This window comes from Lipotes vexillifer, unplaced genomic scaffold, assembly GCF_000442215.2.
Source record: "Lipotes vexillifer unplaced genomic scaffold, Lipotes_vexillifer_v1.1 scaffold278, whole genome shotgun sequence".
Lineage (NCBI taxonomy): Eukaryota > Metazoa > Chordata > Mammalia > Artiodactyla > Lipotidae > Lipotes > Lipotes vexillifer.
The window spans coordinates 3,434,832-3,454,406 of NW_006769677.1; the positions used below are offsets into that span (position 1 = coordinate 3,434,832).

General features: G+C 43.1%; 1 protein-coding gene across 1 annotated transcript; it reads right to left on the reverse strand.

Moving 5' to 3' along the window:
• Positions 1-5,095: 5,095 nt before the first annotated feature.
• TMEM178A (transmembrane protein 178A) lies at positions 5,096-19,345 on the reverse strand. The gene is made up of 3 exons (XM_007445763.1): positions 19,229-19,345; positions 16,265-16,402; positions 5,096-6,067 (listed from the first exon to the last, which is right to left on the reverse strand). Exons 2-3 carry the CDS (start codon positions 16,368-16,370, stop codon positions 5,826-5,828), a joined length of 348 nt encoding a protein of 115 aa, XP_007445825.1. The 5' UTR covers positions 16,371-16,402; positions 19,229-19,345; the 3' UTR covers positions 5,096-5,825.
• Between the last annotated feature and the right edge of the window lie 230 nt (positions 19,346-19,575).

Here is a 19,575-nt window from a genome sequence, read left to right on the forward strand (position 1 = left end):
TTTTAGCCAACCAATTTGTTTTCCTCTTAAGATTGCTATAAGAAGACATGTTCTACAAGGTTTTAGAACAATTAGAAATCTTGCTTTGAAGGATGGCAAAATATAGATTGTATATAAAGAGGAAATATGTTGGATAGCCATGTTCCCAGTATGCAGTGGGGTTGCCTGAGTGTCTTCAAGCATTTGTGGTTGTCCTACAGCAAGGAGAACTTCCAGTCAAAGGACAGGGCCCTGGGGAAATTCAAATAATGCAATTTCAAAGGGTTAGGACTTTCCTGGTGGCGCAGTGGTTAAGAATCCGCCTGCCAATGCAGGGGACACGGGTTCAAGCCCTGGTCCGGGAAGATCCCACATGCCGCGGAGCAGCTAAGACCGTGCGCCACAACTACTGAGTCTGTGCTCTAGAGCCCGCGAGCCACAACTACTGAGCCCGTGCACCACAGCTACTGAAGCCCGCACGCCTAGAGCCGGTGCTACGCAACAAGAGAAGCCCACGTACCTAAACGAAGAGCAGCCCCTGCTCACTGCAACTAAAGCCCACGTGCAGCAACGAAGACCCAATGCAGCCAAAAATTAAAACATAAATTAATTTTTTTAAATAAAATAAAATAAAAGCGTTCTTGGTCAGTACAGCTATCTGCTTTCAAAGGAAATCCCTTTTGAAGTACTCCTTTCAGAATTCCAATTAGAGATTTGAGACATATCGGCGCATAAATGGAAGAGCTTTAAATTGTAGAACAATATTGAGGTTACTAACATAATACTGTTTGAGCCATCAAATAAATGTTCCACAGTATTTAGTTCATAACACATTTCAAGTTATATCTGTGTTAGTGTGTGTTAATAGTCCTTTAAATTATTCTAATGAGACCTCCTTGTTGCCAAGCTAGATTCTCATTCCATTTAGCTTGTTACGCTACCGTTCATTTTTTCATGGGTTCCCTAAAATTGGTGGTAAGGGAGTCAGTTCTGTCCAGGGCAGCGGATAGTTTGTCTCTGTGACTCTGAATTCATGCATTTCTTCCACAAAGGTTTATGAGCACCTGTTGGGTTCCAGGACTAAACCCTGGAGACAAAACTCAACCAAGACACAGTTTACACCTTGCAAGAGTCTATGATCCAGTTAGAGGTGAGCAGGTGATTAGCATTCAGAGTGTAACTGGGCAGGAAAGCGGTTAAAGCAGGGGAGTGTGCTCAAGCCTGGCTTCTAGGAGTGTTGTGTTGAAGCTGAGACACAAGGAAAAGTCAGCAGGAGCCAGGAAGAGTAAGAGCAGGTGTCCCAGCTCAGGGGAAACAGCCTGAGAAAGACCTGGTGGCATTAGCATCCTATACGCACTGGCCACCACTGGGTAGGTTACCTTGACCTTGTGGCCTGAGTCTCCAGGATCCCAGGCCCCTCTTCATTCTTAGCTCAGGTAACCTTAGGAACCAGGTTCCTTAGCTCGGGTGACTGAGGCGTACTTGTGCAGTACACCTTTGTGTTCTCAGATTTCAGTTTCAACTGGGAAATCTTCGAGAGGCAAACTCATGCCCCACCACCACAAAAATAGTTAATAATGTACTTTTTATGTTACTGAGGATAGATTCAAATAAAATGATATGAAGTGATGAAATATACAGCCAATGAAAACATAATTCAAAAGAAACTTATTTTAATACCTGGGTTCAACTACTTTAATCTGGGATTTATGAAATCATGTGGGGCTTGAAAGGGTGACTTGAATTTTTTACTTGTGTTGTACTGAATTTTACTAGAATAAGCTTCACAGGGGCAAGAACCTTGGTCTGTTTTGCTTCATGGATGTTTCCCAAGTGCCCAGAATACCACTTGGCACACAGTAGGAATTCAATAAATATTTATTGAAAGATACAAGGACTTTTATGGAGAAATTACATTCTGGGTAAGTTTCCTACATCCTTGATTATCAAGGGTCCATGGTGCTGTAAAGGAGGAGGAGGTAGGGTTCCCTTGGAGTGGGCAGCAATGTTCTAACATTGCAAATAAACCAAAAATGACATTGGTAAAAGGAGGGGCCTATGGTTGTCTCATCAAGGATTTGGGTAGAGCTCTCTTTTTTGGTAAATTGTTGTCTATATGTGGCAGATGGACATGAGTCTTAGTCTATAATCTCAGGTATCCTGTAAATCCATTTACTTTCTATTCACAGTCCTTTCTTGTAGGTTTAGGGGGAATTAGCCCTCATTCATTACTGCGGACACACACACAGCTGTACCAATGTCCCTGGACCTTCCAAGGGTCAGACTGGCTGCCACTGAGAAGCCCATTATTCCAAGGCTTGGTCCTTCCCAGCCCGTTGATTCTGCTGCTCTGAAACCATGGTTGCGTCACGAGAGCCACTGTACCAAGGGCCCCAGTATCTCTGGACACCCCATATAGCCATCCTTGCCGAGGTCCTGATAACCTCAAGAAATGCATGGAGCCAGCTAATCACGGGACTGCCATCCTTTTTCTCTTTCCAGTCTCCAGGATGCCCTTAAGCACTTCTAGCCTCTGGCCTAGTCTCCCTTCTGGGCCCAATGCATCCTCACTTCAAGGAGATCAGCTACCTCTGCCTTTTGCCCTGCAAAAAATGCCCAAGGCAAAAAAAAAAAAAAAAAAAACCACAGCCTGGCTACAGGCATGCAACTAGAATTGAGAATTGGGACAGAGAAAACATAGGAAGAACAAACAAATTATCGCAATGAATTCTTCTGCTCATGCAGTACTGTGCAGCCATTTCAATTACTCCTCATTTGCAAGCCAATTAAGAAAACACCCCTAAGAGAAGCCTAAGGACTGGGAATCAAATGCAAGACTGGCAACATTCACACTCTGTGAAATGTAAATAGAAAAAGCAAGGAAACTTGCTCTGAGCTCACTTTGGCTGAAAGGCAGGGAAGCTCTGTTCTTGCCAACACACACTTGAATCCGAAGTGAACTCCCCTGGCTTCTGGGCAAATCTTTCTGGTGTGTGAACCCTTCAACCTTCTGTCATTCCGAGGCTCTCTTCCACTCACACCTCAAACCCCTGGGAAGCTTCTCAGAAACTTCAAAAGTCACTCACTCAGACGCTGCTTTGGTGGTTGGAATATAAATGCTCAAGAGTCTTGACATCTTCTATGGGTAATCTTTAAAGAAAACTTCAAAGAAACAGCTCTCCTGCTTTGAAAAGTAAGTAATAAATGAAAGTAATAAATGAAAATAATTGCTCCTTTCTCTATGTCTCTGATCTCATCCAGAGGGATGGGTTTATTAAACAGGCCTGAGAGATTGCCAGGGAATATAGCCACAGGCCTTGGTGAGAGCTTGTGTGGTCACCGGGATCACCTAACCTCTTCCAAAAGGCTTACGTAACAATATGTGGACGCCGTCACTTGGAAATCAGGCTTGATTTTTGGGTGGGGGTAGGTAGATTATCATTATCCTTTTACAAGTACCAAATCAGGTTTTATAATGAAGGGGAAAAAAGCATTTTTTTTTTTTTGCTTTTGTTTTTGTTTTTTGTTTTTTGCGGTATGCAGGCCTCTCACCGCTGTGGCCTCTCCCGTCGCGGAGCACAGGCTCCGGACGCGCAGGCTCAGCGGCCATGGCTCACGGGCCCAGCCGCTCCGCGGCACATGGGATCTTCCCGGACCGGGGCACGAACTCGTGTCCCCGGCATTGGTAGGCGGACTCTCAACCACTGCGCCACCAGGGAACCCCGGAAAAAAGCATTTTTTATAAAATTAAAGTCTGAAGCACTGTTATCCTTCTGGTATGGCATCTTCCCTCTTTTACAGACCATCTTTCTCGTGCATAGAATACAGGATAATGATGGAGTTAAAAGGAAAAGCGTAGAAGCTAGCTAGTGCCCACCCTTCCATTTAAAGATAAAGAAATACTGTGGAAGGGTTTTAATTTTGTCCTATACCCACGCGTCGAATAAAAATGAAGCAAATGTTCTGAGTCTACCCTTCAGCTTCATTATCAGTAAAATGGAAGCAGTTACCTACCTGTATGGTCAGGCCGCCCCAGACGGTTCTTCTCTTGCTCTTTGTACATTCTCTGCTCAACTCAACCAGTCCCTGCTTCACCTACACCCTCCTCACAGGAATGCGCTCGCCTCATGACCCTTAGGCCAGAAGGGCTCCACCTGCTTGATTATTAAAGGGAAACAAATGCCCTCGTGATAGTCTTAACCTGAGGGGCTGTGAGGGACTTGCCTCGGCTCTGGTTTCCTTGGTAACTGATGAGCCAACCTGACATCAATTCCCCCTATAAATGGGGGAATTCCTCCTTCTCCCCAAGGTAGCAGAGTGCTGCCATGTCCTGCCTGCCATCTATGGCTGGGGTGTCCCTCGAGGACCTTTTGCTTCAGATGTGTAAGATCCCCTATCCAGTGAACAATTGATGTCTCCGTCGCTGTCTCTGGGCTCTTTCTTTGGTCTTGAGGCCGGGCATCCACAAGGCTTGCAGGCCTGCAGGGTGCAGCCCAACACTACCTCATAGAGTTTTTGAGAGGATTAAATGAAATTATACCTGGAAAAAACAGAGCCCAGTTACTGGCACACAGTAAGTGCTAAATAAATATTAGCTACCAAGGAGATAACTGTAGCTCTGACCCAGTACAGTGGCTCTAAATCCCAAATGAACATCAGAATTATGAGATTTTTTTTTTGAAAAATACTCAAGCCCAGGCCCAGCTGCAGACATTCTAAGTCAATCCGTCTGGGGTGGGGCCCAGTTCAGGCACAGTTGAAGATGATTAACCAGGTGATCGGATGTGCAGCCAAGGCTGAAACCCACTGGGGTAGGAGGTCCAAGGATAAGGCCAGAGACTGTGAATCCTTATCAGTGGCTAAATACCAGGCAGATGGTAAACACAAATGAAGAGGGAGAGAAGAAAACTCAAAATACTATGGAAGGTTTTAAAAGTAGCTTTTTGGAAAATGATCTCTATTGTCAAGAGCATGTGTGTGATTGCTACAAATGATAAATAAAAATGACCAACCTAACTGAGATGAAGCAAGTCTCTTAAAAACAAAGAGTTCTCACCTATCCGAATGGCTAGGGAGACCTACTGCCGTGGCTGAAAGACAGGAAGACACACCCAGATTAACAAGGGGGCAGTCATTTAATGCAGAAATCCAGTTAACGTAAAGAGACAGGTCGAACGACAGATATGACTTCTAACAATACTGCATAGCATTACAGGTTAGCTCTTCCATGGTTGATCTGTTTCTCTTATGATTTTGATTCCAGTACAAAGATGGAGAAGAGACTTCAATTAAAAATAAATAAGGCAACAGAAGAATCTCCCTGTGACAAAAAACATCCATAAATTATGCACAAATGTTTGGTGCTGACACAACAAGACACCATTAGGACAAGTTCTGAAGGTGCTGCATTAAATTTAACAAGCATGGTACAATGACAAGAAAATTATACTCGCTTTGTCATGAATCCTTTTGCAAATAGAAATGACTCTCGGGTAATTGTTATGTACAAACTTTCTGAAATAAATGGCAATCATACAAATTTTTCCATTGCGGTTTCCTCTTTTTCTGAACCCAGAAATGTTCCACGGCTCTGCTCCCTACTCCTCGCCGTCAAAGCATAAATAGTCATTAAAGCACTTGAACCCACAGTAGTCTTGTCCTTAGAAAGGTATGGAGGTTCTGCATGATTTGACATCAGTCATCCAGAAGGGGCTGGCAGGCAACAGGCTGGAATGTACAAGACCGATTTTGTGCTTGGGATCCTGACTCAAACTCTGTCTCCGTCCCCTTCAAGGTTCGTCCGCACTGTGGACGGGCCACCAAGCAGTGGACTTGAGTATGGACAGTCATACCGTGGAGTCCCTGCTAGACTTTAGATGTGCAATCTTGGTCCGGCTAATAAATGGGTAAGCGATGCAGAGACCTCCAGCTGCCACAATAAAGCCTAAACTGCACCAGGCACAAAAGATAGACCAGCTGTAGCCGTGTTCCACATCATCAGGCAGGCTATAAATTAGCTTCGGGACCCGGTTCAAATCATAGGAGATGCTGGCGGCGTAAGTGCAGAGGGAAATGGTGCAAAATATTCCTATAAATAATACAAAGAGAGCAGGGTGATGGGTTACAGTTTTGCCTGCTACAAGGCAAATGCCAGACAGGCCTTCGTGAACATCAGATCAACAGATGAGATGATGAATCCAAATTAATAAAGGATTGACAATTCTTTCACTTGAGTTACTTCATTCAACAAACATTGGCAAAACCTTTATGTGCCAGACTGTATGCTAGGTTCTGGAGATATAGGAGTGAAAAAGATGGGAAAATTCTGATAACTTGAATTATTCAGAATTATCTCAATTAAATTGGTATGTATATATGAATTTTTTTTATTCTTAAAAACAACATAGTAGAAATTTTAATTATTTTTAAGGAAAAAAATAATCACTCAAACCTAATACAAACAATTTTCATTTCCCTTTGTTCTATACCTGAGTTGACACAGTTTTAGAGAGTTGCAATCATCATACCAAGTCTTTCTTTTTCAATTACCATTATCATTAGTATTTATCATGTTGCCTGATAATATCTTAAATGAATGTTTACAAGTTTTTTTTTAAGGCACAGAGCCTGGCACATTCTAGGGCCTCAAAAATCATTTTTTTTATAATGAATGGATAAAAAGATTTTAAATAATATAAATTAAATCCAGGATGTTGGAATTGTTGTAAAATAGCTGACATCATATATAGGGGATCTATAATTCAACCACTCAGAATGCAGGTAATTTAGGTAGCCTAAGGAAAATGAACAGACCCAAAATTTTACTTTTTTGTACCAACATGTTATATATAATTGTCCTTTCAGAACACTAAGATCAGCATTCTGATAAAAATGCTTCAAAAGCCCAAAACACAGGATTTTTACTACTCAAGGATGTAGATGCTTCTATTTCATCACAGTGGACCTCCAAGGCTGCTCCTTTTGCGGGGGCATGGGATCACAATGAGGCAGTTGCTGAGCTGAAGGTGGGTAATAAATACAAAAACTGGCACCCAGTCAAGTATCAGAATGTTCCATTCGGTTCTGAGTTCTACACATGTCTTTTTCATACTTTGGTTCATCCCTGTGTACAATGGAGGTTACAACCATTTGCTGAAAAATTGCTTTGGTAGCCTTAGGGACCTATGCAGCATCTCCATAGGAAACAGAGACACAGAATTGGGAACTGAAAGGAGAGGGCTAAAAGTAACAGATCTCCACACCCCTTTTTAATAGAGCTTTGGGGATCAGAAACACTAGCTGAAAAACAAACTCAGAGCAGGAAGCAACTGGGAGGAAATAAAGATCAGCTTAATGCCATTTTTTTTTCCTTAACGTCATTTTTAAGTGCTAGAATTCTGCCTGCACTCAAATCACATAAGAACACATTGCCTGAATCCTTTTCCAAGTGTGCATTTAGAAATGTTTTAAATTAAAAGGACACTTGATCTGAGGTGATTTGATCTCTCCTACTCTTTGACTAACTCTACTTTTGACTCTAAAGTGATTCTGTTTTTCTAAAAAGGATAAAATCTTGTTTTCTTGCTCCAAATTGTTATGGTAAACACATCATTTTTTGAGTTCTCCAAAGGACGATCATGATGGAAATAATTCTTTCATAAAGGAATGGCACAGTCAAAACCAGAATACTCTGCTTTTTTCAAACCTTGTGAACAGCAAATGTTCTTACATCTACATGAATACTTCCACTGGCCAAACCAAAGACGGTGTTTATATATAACAAGGTCCTTCTAATGAATGCTGGTAATAAGGCAGTTAGAAAAATCTGATCTCTGGAGTATCAAGAGGTAAAATAGAATAACAGAACAATAACCTGTTCACAGGAAGAACAACTCTTCTGCATTTAACTGTCTGCACACAGCTGAATACCTAAAAGTGAAGCTGTTTACAAGTAACATAGTTTTAATGACCTCTGAAAGCTTGAATTCAAACTAGGACTCTTAAGCATACTTTCGTGTCCAAATGCATTGGGCTGGGATGCAGGGAATATGTATTCTGGTCCCCAGCTCTACATCTAATCACTGTGTGACCTTGAAATTACCTAATCTCTCTGAGCTTCATCTAGGGGAAAAAAAATGGGGGATTTGGTTCCTCAAGTCCCTTGCAGTGGCAAATTTCTGTGACTCTGTTATTCCATAATATGGCATTGAGCGAGGACATTTCCCAAAATTTCCTAGTAAATCTAGTACTTGGTATTACTCAGCTAAATAAAAACTTGAATGTCATGGATTTTTCTTTCTGCACATACTCTTTGATTTTATACTAAACATTGATTTTATTAGCACCTCTCCCCTGCCAACTCCATAAAATTGCTTTTGGTGAAATGAATTTTAGCATAACAACACCAGTTCATACTGAATAGAAAAAGATAAGAAAAACCTAACCTAAGGATTTAACCTCAGGATGACTCAGGATTACCCTGAGTGTCATGAGTAGTTGTGCTTTCCCAGGGCACTTAGTTTGTGCTTACCTCATGGACACTGTGAATGATGTCACTAATAGAATGTGTTTTTTTGACCGAGTTGCCAGAGAGCTGAAACTCCCCTAAAGCTAAATTAGTGGCCCCCCAGGGGCAAAAACTGGGGACTTCATGGCATGCTTTTTGGCTACTAATCTCACCCTTGGATTCATCTTGCCCTACAAACCCGACTGCTCCTTTGTCTTACTTGTATCCCTTATTTGTATTTATTTTATCTTGAAATATTGTATACATCTCTGTGCCACTTAAGTTCTTTTAGGATTAGGGCATCGCCAAACCTTGATGAAAACCTGCTTTATTTCCTTCTGCCTTTACTCACTCAGCTGAGATGGAGGGGTGGAGGAGGTTACGTGAGCCCATAAATATGCCTGATGTCTGCCCCTCCCCTTCCCACAAATGTCCCCAGAGACTGCTCTCCAAGGACATTTTTTTCTCCCTCCAAGATGCTCTGGAAGTAATTCTGAGTGAGAGAAAAGCAAAGATGAACCAAAGAGCATATCTAAGAATATCCCCTTTCTGGACCCTCACATATCTAAGGAAGTTTGCAAATACACAGCTGCCATAGCTGTTATCTGTGGGATGGGCAGGACTGTTCGATTATTACAGAGAAATGTAGGGAGAGGAGACAAAGCAGTGTTTCCAATGTAGGCAACTAGCTTTTGTAAAAGAGGCCTAACCCATTCAAGATATCTTAATAAGGGGAAAGAAAAACCCTTCTAACTTTGAAGACACTAAGGAAAAGTGTTTAAAGGATGAAGACATCTTTGTTGTAGCTAGATTAGTAGTCATAGGTCAGTTTTGATCCTGCGGAATTCTATTTTAGTTCCATATGCATGTCTTACAGTCCTCATGTGTATTAGTTTGCTCGGGCTGCCTTAACAAAGTAGCAGCAGACTGGATGGCTGAAACAACAGAAATTTACTCTATCACAATTCTGGAGGCTAAAACTCTGAGATCAAGGTCCCAGCAGGGCTGGTCTCTTCCAAGGCCTCCCTCTTTAGCTTAAAGACGCTGGTCTTCTCCCTGTGCCTTCACAGTCTTCCCTCTGTAACTATCTGTGCCCAAGTTTCCTCCTCTTTATAAGGACACCAATCATACTGGATTATGGCCCCACCCTAATGACCTTATTTAGTTAGTTTAATCACCTCTTTAAAGACCCTGTCTCCAAATACAGTCACATTCTGAGGTTCTAGGGGCTAGAACTTCAACATATGAATGGCAGGGCTGTGGGGCGGGCAGACAATTCAGCCGATAACATTGTGTGTGTGTGTGTGTGTGTGTGTGTGTGTGTGTGTGTGTGTGTGTGTGAGAGAGAGAGAGAGAGAGAGAGAGAGAGAGTTTATGTGTATGGTCAATGTATGAAGTATATTTCCATCCCTTTTACAGGCCTAAGAAAGATTTTACTATGTTAAGTGTTATTTAATCAGTTATTCAAGAATTATTTATAAGCATCTACTATGTTCCAGAGCCAGTTCTGATTATGTTAGAGGTAGTTAAGTTGAAAGAGTTCTTGACGGTCACAGCCATCATTGCTTTGACGCTGATGTGATCAGGAACCCCAAGTGTTCTTTCCACTCACTTTCCAGCATGCCTATCAGGGAAAAGGACTTCCTGTAAGTTCCACATGGAGCCTAACAGCACTGAGGACATGGAGTGTGCAAAACCTGCTTAAGAAAACTGAGTTCCATAATACAGTGAGTTCTACACACCTAAGAACCAGTGCATCCTAAATCACCTCCTGTAGGGTTTACCTAGATGGCAAGTTATTTCAGATAATGTTGCTTTCTTGCCAGTAGCAATCTAGTTAATGCAAGATATGGGATGAGGGCACGGAAAGATAAGGTACCAGCCTTGCATTTCAGAAGTTCAAAATCTAATGGTCATTCCTGAAGAGCCACGAGGAGAGAGGTCACCTCCCTTCTTCTCTTAGACACTTCCTTCCCTTTCCCTTCTCCCCTGACCAGCCAGGAGTTCCCTTGGGCTACCACCACTGATACTCTTCAGCCCAGCTGGTGGCGCCAGGGGAGAGGGATTTATGTCCCAAACTCAGTCCTGGCTACCGCTGGTAGCATCTTCAAAAGGGTGAGTAACTACTTGTTCTGAAGAGCGCTGTATGCAGCGACTTTTCTTATAAAATATTAAAAGGTGTTCCGCCAAAGTTCTTCATTAGAAGATACAGTGATATCACAGAATTACAGGACCGGAAAGGATATTTTTGGATCAGAAGAGAAATAAATTTATGCTGCCATCGCAGATCATCAACCTAATTTCCTTCCCTAAACTTCATGGTGCCTATGGCCAGCTGGTATGGTGTAGTTAGGGTAACGGCCCACTCTTTTGGCCATCCTCTTTTGATGTGCTTGAAAGGCGGAAAGGAGTGGAAGTTGCTTCACCCTGGTTAGCCTGCTTGATAAATAACATAGCTGCAACACCCAAAGACATAAATATTGATTTTTTTTTTCACTCCTTCAAAAGACGGCCTGTCCATCATTCTGGCCTCTTTGCAATTCCAGAAAAAAACCACCTCAAGCTAATTTTCACACAGATTGCTCAAAAAGCCATTGCTAAGTTGCCTTAACTAAATGACTGGGCAGGACTAATAGAGACAAACAACACTTTTTTAAAAAATCAAATACAAGACCCACAATCTGCAATTAACTAAATCCGAAAAACATCCGATCTTTTTCCCAAAGATTGCAGCAATCTCACTGACCAGCAAATCTGGCCTGATGTGACATAGGCTATTTATAGTCCTTATTGATCCCACCTAGTGTGAATATTCATGTGTTTGGCTGCAGAAATGTTAATGTATACTTGATTTCAGACCCTGCTCAGGGTGTTAGATAATATAGAATACATGCACTATATTACCTTTCTAAAATAAAACTTAAAAATCCTGAATTCCAGGGACTTCCCTGGTGGTGCCGTGGTTAAGAGTCCACCTGCCAGTGCAGGGAACTGGGGTTCAAGCCCTGGTCCGGGAATATCCCACATGCCACGGAACAACTAGGCCTGTGCGCCACAACTACTGAGCCTGCGCTCTAGAGCCCGTGAGCCACAACTACTGAGCCCATGCGCCTAGGGCCCGTGCTCTGCAACAAGAGAAGCCACCGCGATGAGAAGCCCACACACCACAACAAAGAGTAGCCCCCGCTCGCCACAACTAGAGAAAGCCCGCCCCGCGCTCAACAACAAAGACCCAACGCAGCCAAAAATAAATAAACTAAATAAATTTAAAAAACAAAATCCTGAATTCCAAAATGCACCTGGTCCCAAGGGCTTCTGATATGGCATTAAGGACCTGTAGTTTTAGATCATAATCAGTGGATACCCTAGAGAATTCAATACACCTACAGAGGAGTCTTTGTTTTAATTTGAATGTATTGAAGCAAAACAATGGGTGGCCTAGCGTGGGTGTTACCCGTCCCTGAGCTTTGCTGGGGCAGCCTGGGCTGTCTCTTCTTTCTCTACTGACCCGAAGGCCCTGCCTCGTCCGTCAGCAGTGGCCACTCAGGGCACAGCCTATGAAGGGGAATGGAGGCCCCCTTCAAGGGAGGCCCAAGCTTTAATCAATTTTTGAGACTCCCAGTATATTAAAAGGTAATTAAAACCCTACTAAAGAGACATAAAAATTGTATTTAAAAATATTTGCATTGAATAAATTAACCTTTTAAAATATTTATATTTCTAACAAATGATAATCATCATACTAGCACAACAACAATCTAGTAGAATGTATCATTTAAAGCTGATGGAAATGCTCACTCGCAGTGCAGGAGGCAGTGTGGTCTGGTAAAAGGCAGCCCCTCACTGTTGGATCATGAGTCTTAATCCCTTAGTCCTCTGGATATGCCTCCGTGATGGTGTGTGTGTAACTTCAGAGGACATGAGGTCAAAAGGCTACATTTGAGGCTCTGTGCCCCCGGCCCTGCTGGAGGACCCCTTGAGAGGCCCCAGGGAATTAGGGATGGGAAGTGACAGTCAGCAGCCCTGCTGCTCCACGTGTGGGTAATCAAGAGCTGTCAGTATGCAATAAGGCCTAAGGAGAGAGATTGTTTCCAAGTTTCCATTTTAACATCTCCAACTGTCACATCACTGATGATCTTCATTGAAGGTTTGGCTAATAAATTCAGGTAGAGAATGAAGATGCCAGCGCCTTAGAAGAGGCTAAGTTTAGCATCAAAAATCTGTGGGGTGATGCCGACTAAGACTGCTGAAGACACTTCTGCTTCATTAAAATCAATTCTTTTAACCCTATTTGCTCTCATCTCCTGCTGCTACGTGGGAATGTCCTACAGCTAATTTATCTCATGCAATGGATTAACATAGTGTTTACAAAGGAAATGGAAAGGGATTATTTGTAGTAGCAGAAATGGAAAGGGATTATTTGTAGTAGCAAAAATGAAACAAACCTCCCTAAATCCCACAGTAAGGGAACACAACGTGGCAAATCTACTCCATGGAGGAACATGCAGCTATTAAAAGCTATTAAAAAACCGAACACAGAACAATATAAGGCCACCGGAAATGCTTACGGTATGATGATAAATGGAAGCCCAGAAAACAAAATATTCAATACTTTCCATGTGATGAGGGTGGCAAACATTTTTTCTTTCCTTTCTTTTAGTTGTTGTTTTTTTCTTTTAAATTTTTATTTTGAAATAATTGTAGACTCACATGCAGTTAAAAGAGATAACACAGTGAGATCCTGTATACCCTTCACCCAATTTCCCCGAATAGTAACGTCTTGCACAACTCTAGTATAATAGCACAACCAGGAAACTTACGATGATACAATCCATCCACCTTATTCCGATTTCACCACTTTTACATGCACTCACTCACTTGTGTGTGTGTGCACTTAGTTCCACGGAATGTCACCACGTGTGCAGATTATGTGGCCACCATCACAGTCCAGACACAGACCATTTCCATCGCAAGGATGCCCTGAGCTACCCTTTTAGAACCATAGCCACTTCTCTCCCTTTTGCTGTGGTTTTTAGTGAGACAAAGACTTGGGCAAGATTTCGTCCAGGATAAGGAAAATATATTAACAACTAATTTTTCAGATGGTGAGATCTATAAGTGGGTTTTCCCTTTATTCCAAAAAAAAAAATGTTTGGGCAATCAAAAGCCAAAAAAAAAAAAGCCAGTGTTATGTGGTAGGTCTGCCCACCCTTCCGGACTGGTTATCAAACTTCAAGTTTATAAGTTTAGGGTGTTTTGGGGTTGCAGTGGGTTTTTGCTACTACGGCTATTGTTCTTCTTGTTTTGTTTTTAACAGTTGCACAGGGGCTTTTGATGATAAATCCTGCTGAGCCCTGAGCCAGTCTGGCCCAGAGTTACACAGATGGATCAGGAATGAGGGCTGAGCAGGGGAAGGTGGGGCTGGCTTAGGAAACTTCTCAGCTCCTAGCTCTCCTCTGAGCCAATGCAAGACTGAACTCCCAACCTCCTTTCATTTAAAACCAAACCAGTCCCTCTGCCTCCCAAGAAACGCTCACTGAGCCTGACTTTTATGGTCCTGTGATTTATTTTCATGCCAACAATTGTTTGATATCTAAGAGCATCCTAAATTATTCATGCATTACCCACATTACAAGGGTCCTTTAAAAACTACTACTACTGAGGCTCTTGTCTGGCCCTCAGCTCCTTTCATTTTCCTGAGGATGCTATGTGGGGCCTTTCCAGGGCTGGGGGGTCGTGAATACTTCTTTGATGTGTATGAGGACAAGAGTTAGAAAAATGGGGGCCCAACTAATAAAGGAAGGGAAGAAAATGGGGGGAGATATTTCATGACCATTAAGCTTAAAGAAATCCCCTGGGCAGCACAGGCCTCTCTGATTCTTTGACACCGTCACCTGTTCATTCTACACCCTGGATTTTTTTTAAAAAATATTTATTCATTTATTTATTTGGCTGTGCCGGGTCTTCACTGCTGCGTGCAGGCTCTTAGTTGCAGCATGCGGGATCTAGTTCCCTGACCAGAGATCGAAGCTGGAACCCCTGCATTGGGAGCGTGGAGTCTTAACCGCTGGACCACCAGGGAAGTCCCTACACTTTGGATTTTAATGAATCCTTTAGGCAGGCACCCTCCCAATGGCTGGTCCCGAAGGTTCAAATCCTCCTCCAAAACCTCAGAAACTAGAATTTTAGCCTCCCTGGGCTACAGTCCTGCAGCCTCTGTGTATTCATCCAAGTCTGGAAAACTTAAGTTGTTTTTCTGCTAAGAATTATTCAAAGGCCAGGTGACATTTTTTTTTTTTTTTTAATGCTCTGTCGGGATGCTTACAATGATCATCCGTTATTCCAGGTCACTGCTGGTCACAGCGCCATCTCATGGGGTCGGAAAGGGGCCGACAGGACTTAGAAAGAAGGAAGGACGTCTGTCTGTGAACTGGGTTACAGGAGCTGACTGGTTGAGCAATCAGAAGGCAAAGCACCACCTACCTGTCAGCCCTGAAAGACAGAGAAAATGGTGCCAGTCACCAAGGGGTGCTGCAGCCTCCAGGGAACACGGGCTTGAGTGAGTGACCATGACAGCAAGCAGTGCTAGAAACCCAAGTCGTGGTCGCTTGAGTAACAGAACTCCAGAGAAGCAGGAATAAGCTTATTCAAAACGGCTACACATCTAGAGTACTATTACCCCTGATGCTCAGCGTACTTTGTGAAACTGTTAACTTGGCATTCACTAATCACAGACACAATTTTCTGGGAAAAAGCAGGAGAAAAGATTTCTTCCCCGCAGCCACCTTCAGTCAGTTTCAGCCATCAACTCAGCTGCTGACTCCTTCTTGGACAAAAATGTTCTTCACCCGACAATCGAAAAGACCACAGTTGTGTCTCCACACACCCCCTTCCAATCTCCTGATTTAACAGCAAGTCACTCCTCGGCGTAAAACCTTCTGGTGGCTTCCACCACCCTTAGATTAAAATCCAAGCCCCTGCCTGCTTCTCTACCTCATGGGATGATGTCCCCTCCCTCCCTGTCCTCGGCCACACTGGTCTCTCTGTGGCTCGAAACACAGACGTCAGGTCATCCCTGCCTTAGGCCTTGGCACCGTTCCTTCCTCTGCCCGCAGCGCACTCCCTATGTGGAAGAGGGTCCCCTACGCCACCTCGTTTACCTTCCTCGCAGCTTTTATCGCTATCACAAATTATTATTTGTGTCTCCCCACAACAGAAAGGGAGAAAGATTTTGTCTGCCTTAATCATTATGTGTCTTTAGTATGTAGAGAAGTGCCTGGTCCATAGTAAGTCCTCACAAAGTATCTGTGGAGTGAAATGAATGAATGTTTTGTGTGCAAAAATGACACCAATGACTCCATCACTAAGAAATAGACTTTGAGTTGACCTTCAGCCCAGAGGCATGGGCTGTGCTGAGCTATCACCCCCTCCTGGAGGGCTCCTGAGAAGCAATGGCCCATGTTTGCCAAGAGTCCACGCCAGGGTTAAGGGCACAATAGGAAAGAATGGGACAGAAAAATCAGACCCGCCTCATATGGAGATTAAACCCAAGACATTTCCATCTAACCTTGTAACGGGCCACAGTGGGGAAATCAGGCCTGCATTTTTAACACTGTTGTCTTCTTTAAATTCTGTATTGCCCACCAAAGCCAAATGACCTTCTGGTTGCTTTTCTCACAAGTGAAAACAAAATTAATGGAGAGATAACAAGGTGAAGCTAGCTGGCCGCAGAGAGGCCTTTGCTTTTGCTGGGAGAGGTGTCCGAGGTGTTCCGCGTACCTGTCATGAGAAAGAGGAGTCCGGCCACATGCTGGGTCAGGCTTTCCTCCCAGAAGAAGCTGACCATGGCCACAATGCAGCCACAGAGCAGGACGGCCACAGCCATGCCCAGGAAGCCAGCAGTGATTCTTCTTAAATCTAATCTCAAAACACAAACATTCAAAATAATAAGCAAAAGAAAGAGAGTTATTGAAAATTCGAGAATGAAGAGCTTTGTATACATTGTGAAAACTAATACGTTACATGGACAGGGGTAGGGTCTTCAGGGCCACGGTGATTTAGGAAATAAACTCCCTAGGTATTTCATAAGAGGACAGATGGGGTGTAACAAGTTGAGGGGTCAGCATCTCCCCTCCCTGAGTCCATGGAGAAGTCCGTGTCAAGTAGAAACTAGACCAGCGGACACCAGGGTAAACAAGGGTAAGAGGTAACAAGTTACTTAGTAAACTGAGAGTGAGGAAGGTTTGCAAAAGATCTTTATTATCCTCCAAAGAGCAACAGAATCATAGGTCACCACCACTGTAGTGGCTGTAATTAATCTGACTTTGGGGAAAGAGCCTAAAAACTGAGACATAGTGAAATATGGTTTTACCTGTGCACCAAGGATGCCAATTACTTTATTTTTAAGTTATACTTCCTCCTGCCTATTTTCAAAAAGGATTTGAGAAAGTGAAGGCAACCGTAACTGAAATAGGGCCCAGCGTGCACATATAGGACATCTACTCATTAAGGCCCTCTTCCCTTAAACATAGGCCCTACAGCCCAAGCTCCCAAGTACCCAGGTTAAGAAAAGGCTGTTCCCGTGGGCCAAGCCCCACTGAACACACAAGAAGTCTGGTCTATCACAAAAACACGACTGTGATCACTGGGCCAGGAACCCAGGCCCTGGCCCACCTTCTAGGCCAAACCAAGAGATGGACTGGCTGGATATATGGGTACACTTCCACTCCAGTTGCCCACCCTCCTGCTATTTTGCTTTTTCTTTCTATTTCCCTCCCTCTTTTTCTTTTTTTTTTTCTTTTTTTTTTGAATGAAGCTAATTTTAAAAATCGTGAGCTAAATTTCTCGGATCCTTCTTAGAGCAACAGATCCCAAACGTAAGTCTGCCGCTAAAGCCAGTGAACAGGTCTAGGCAAGGTGGACCGTGCACTCCTGCACACACATGGAACCAAGACCAGAGGCACACCCCGCTGTGTGAGTGTGGGCTGCTCTGCGAAGGTGCCCAGGCAGCCACCACCTCACTGTGTGTTCCTGTGGCCTCTGGCAACTCAGGATGATGTATACAGGGTGGATCACGGTAGCTTTCAGTCTTGCCCTTGTCACACGTGGTCCATCCCTTTCTTTTAAAGGGATTTTTCATTTCTAGCTCAGAGCACCTAAACTGAAGCAGGGCATTGCAGCCTAGAAGAGGCAGTGTAGACCACCACAGACCTAGGGGTCACGGGCACTGATCATTTAAAGGGGCTGTTTAACATTAAGGTGTAAGTCGTTTTGAGACATCCAGTGTAATCATAGCTCAGTCACCATTCTCTCACAACCTCCTGAACTCCCTGTGGTTCGAGTTTTATTTCTATGGCCATTAAAAGGCACAAGGTTCAGATATAATCCACATGGGATTTGCCTTAGTACGGGATATGCTAAGCTTATCTGGTAAACATGGTCCAGATCACCGAGTGTGACTTTCTTGGAAAAAGCCATGCCTGAGACTGCTGAAAGCATCTTTCCATGAGAACCTCAGAGAGGATTAAGAGGAGAATGCTCAGTACTGTCTTGCTGGGCAGTAACAGGGTACAAACTCTTAGAGTAAAGAGATAAGGTTCTTTTTCAGGACCCTGTGATGATCTTTTCTTGCCTAAAACCAGTGACTATGTGGCTTTCTGCATAGATGATTAAGGCAAAGAACTCCAAACATGCTCATAAAGAATTAAGATGTAAGAACACTTAGATAAGGCTCTAACTAAGATCTGCTGAGAAATGACCAGCAAGAAATAATTTTCAGGAAGTGATACTACTCAGAAATAAACCACATTTTAGCCAATGACTTTCCAAGTCCTAAATTTGCCAATCATAATATTTATAACAGTATACCACTGCTGTGGGCAATATCTTAAGAGCTTCCATTTACATTTTTGAGATTCAAAATAGAGCCCTTTGATCTGTAGAGAGACTTGACTTTACAAAATGAAACTCTACTTGGCTTCCTGTAGTGACTTTGGTCACCAAACAAGATCACTGAAGTCCTTGTGTTGATTGCACTGGAAATGACAATGTCAACCTCTGATTAGGGTAAACACTAAAAAGGATTAGGCCTAGTTTTTTGCTTTCCTGAATTATCTCTCCCTAGGCAACATGAATCGACAGTTTTCAGGTAAATATCAGTCCTCTTTGGTGTCACACTGCACAATCCTTTCTACAGTTTCACATTTTCCTGACAGTAAAAAAGATAGTTCCTGCCATCAGGATGTGGAGATAACAGACACCTTCTGAGAAAATTACAACATACACTCATAAAGATATTTTAGCAGAAACACCAAGGTCTGAGACAGACACAGTAACTAAAATGAATATTGGAGAAAGAAAACTAAAATAACACACCTAAGGTATAGTCTCCTTGGTTTACTAAGACAAGCGCCAGATCAGGGCCTGGTACCACATGGCTTGGTAAAGAATGCACTCAGGAGGTGGCTTGTATACCGATGCCACAAGGACAGACACACTCACTGCACTGTCTCACGAAGCCCCACGCCTGACTCTCACACATCTGATCTGCAAACAAGTTGTGACCATGGCACAGTGAAATGACTCTCTGAGTCTCTGATCAAGTCAGATGGGGCCCAGAGGCCCACGTAGGATCGGCACAGCATCTTTCAGTCCATATCTGAAAGGGCTGGTGGGAATGCTTTTTGTTCAGAAAGACACCATTTCCTCTCTGACCCTCTCTGACCCTTTCCCAGAAATACTCACGAAGCAGGTGCCATTCATCTTGCTGGATTGTCTTGGTCAAATTGAAAGGAATGTTTCGTAAGCGTATCGGCTGAGAAAAGTGGTACTTGATAGCTGTACATCGCTGTGCAATACCTTGAAGGAAATAAGAAATGTGATTTACTAGTCTGTGCATTTGTAATAGAATTCTGGAAACTGAAGGCAGGATAATGCATCCTAAACTGGGTTGAAGGGGCAGGGGACAGGAATCTCTTGATTAGTCTCATTAATAGAGACAAGTCAGAGTAGTAAAGACTCCAAACGTGAAATAATTTTTAAAATCATGTTTCATTTTTGAATGTATTAAATTTGATAAGAATCTAAACTCC

Bases quoted from the DNA above. Each gene is read 5' to 3' on its own strand.
- TMEM178A (XM_007445763.1), bottom strand. From the start codon at position 16,370: ATGGCTGTGGCCGTCCTGCTCTGTGGCTGCATTGTGGCCATGGTCAGC. The intron at 6,068-16,264 runs GTACGCGGAACA...TATTATTTATAG, and splicing joins ACTCCTCTTTCTCATGACAG to GAATATTTTGCACCATTTCC.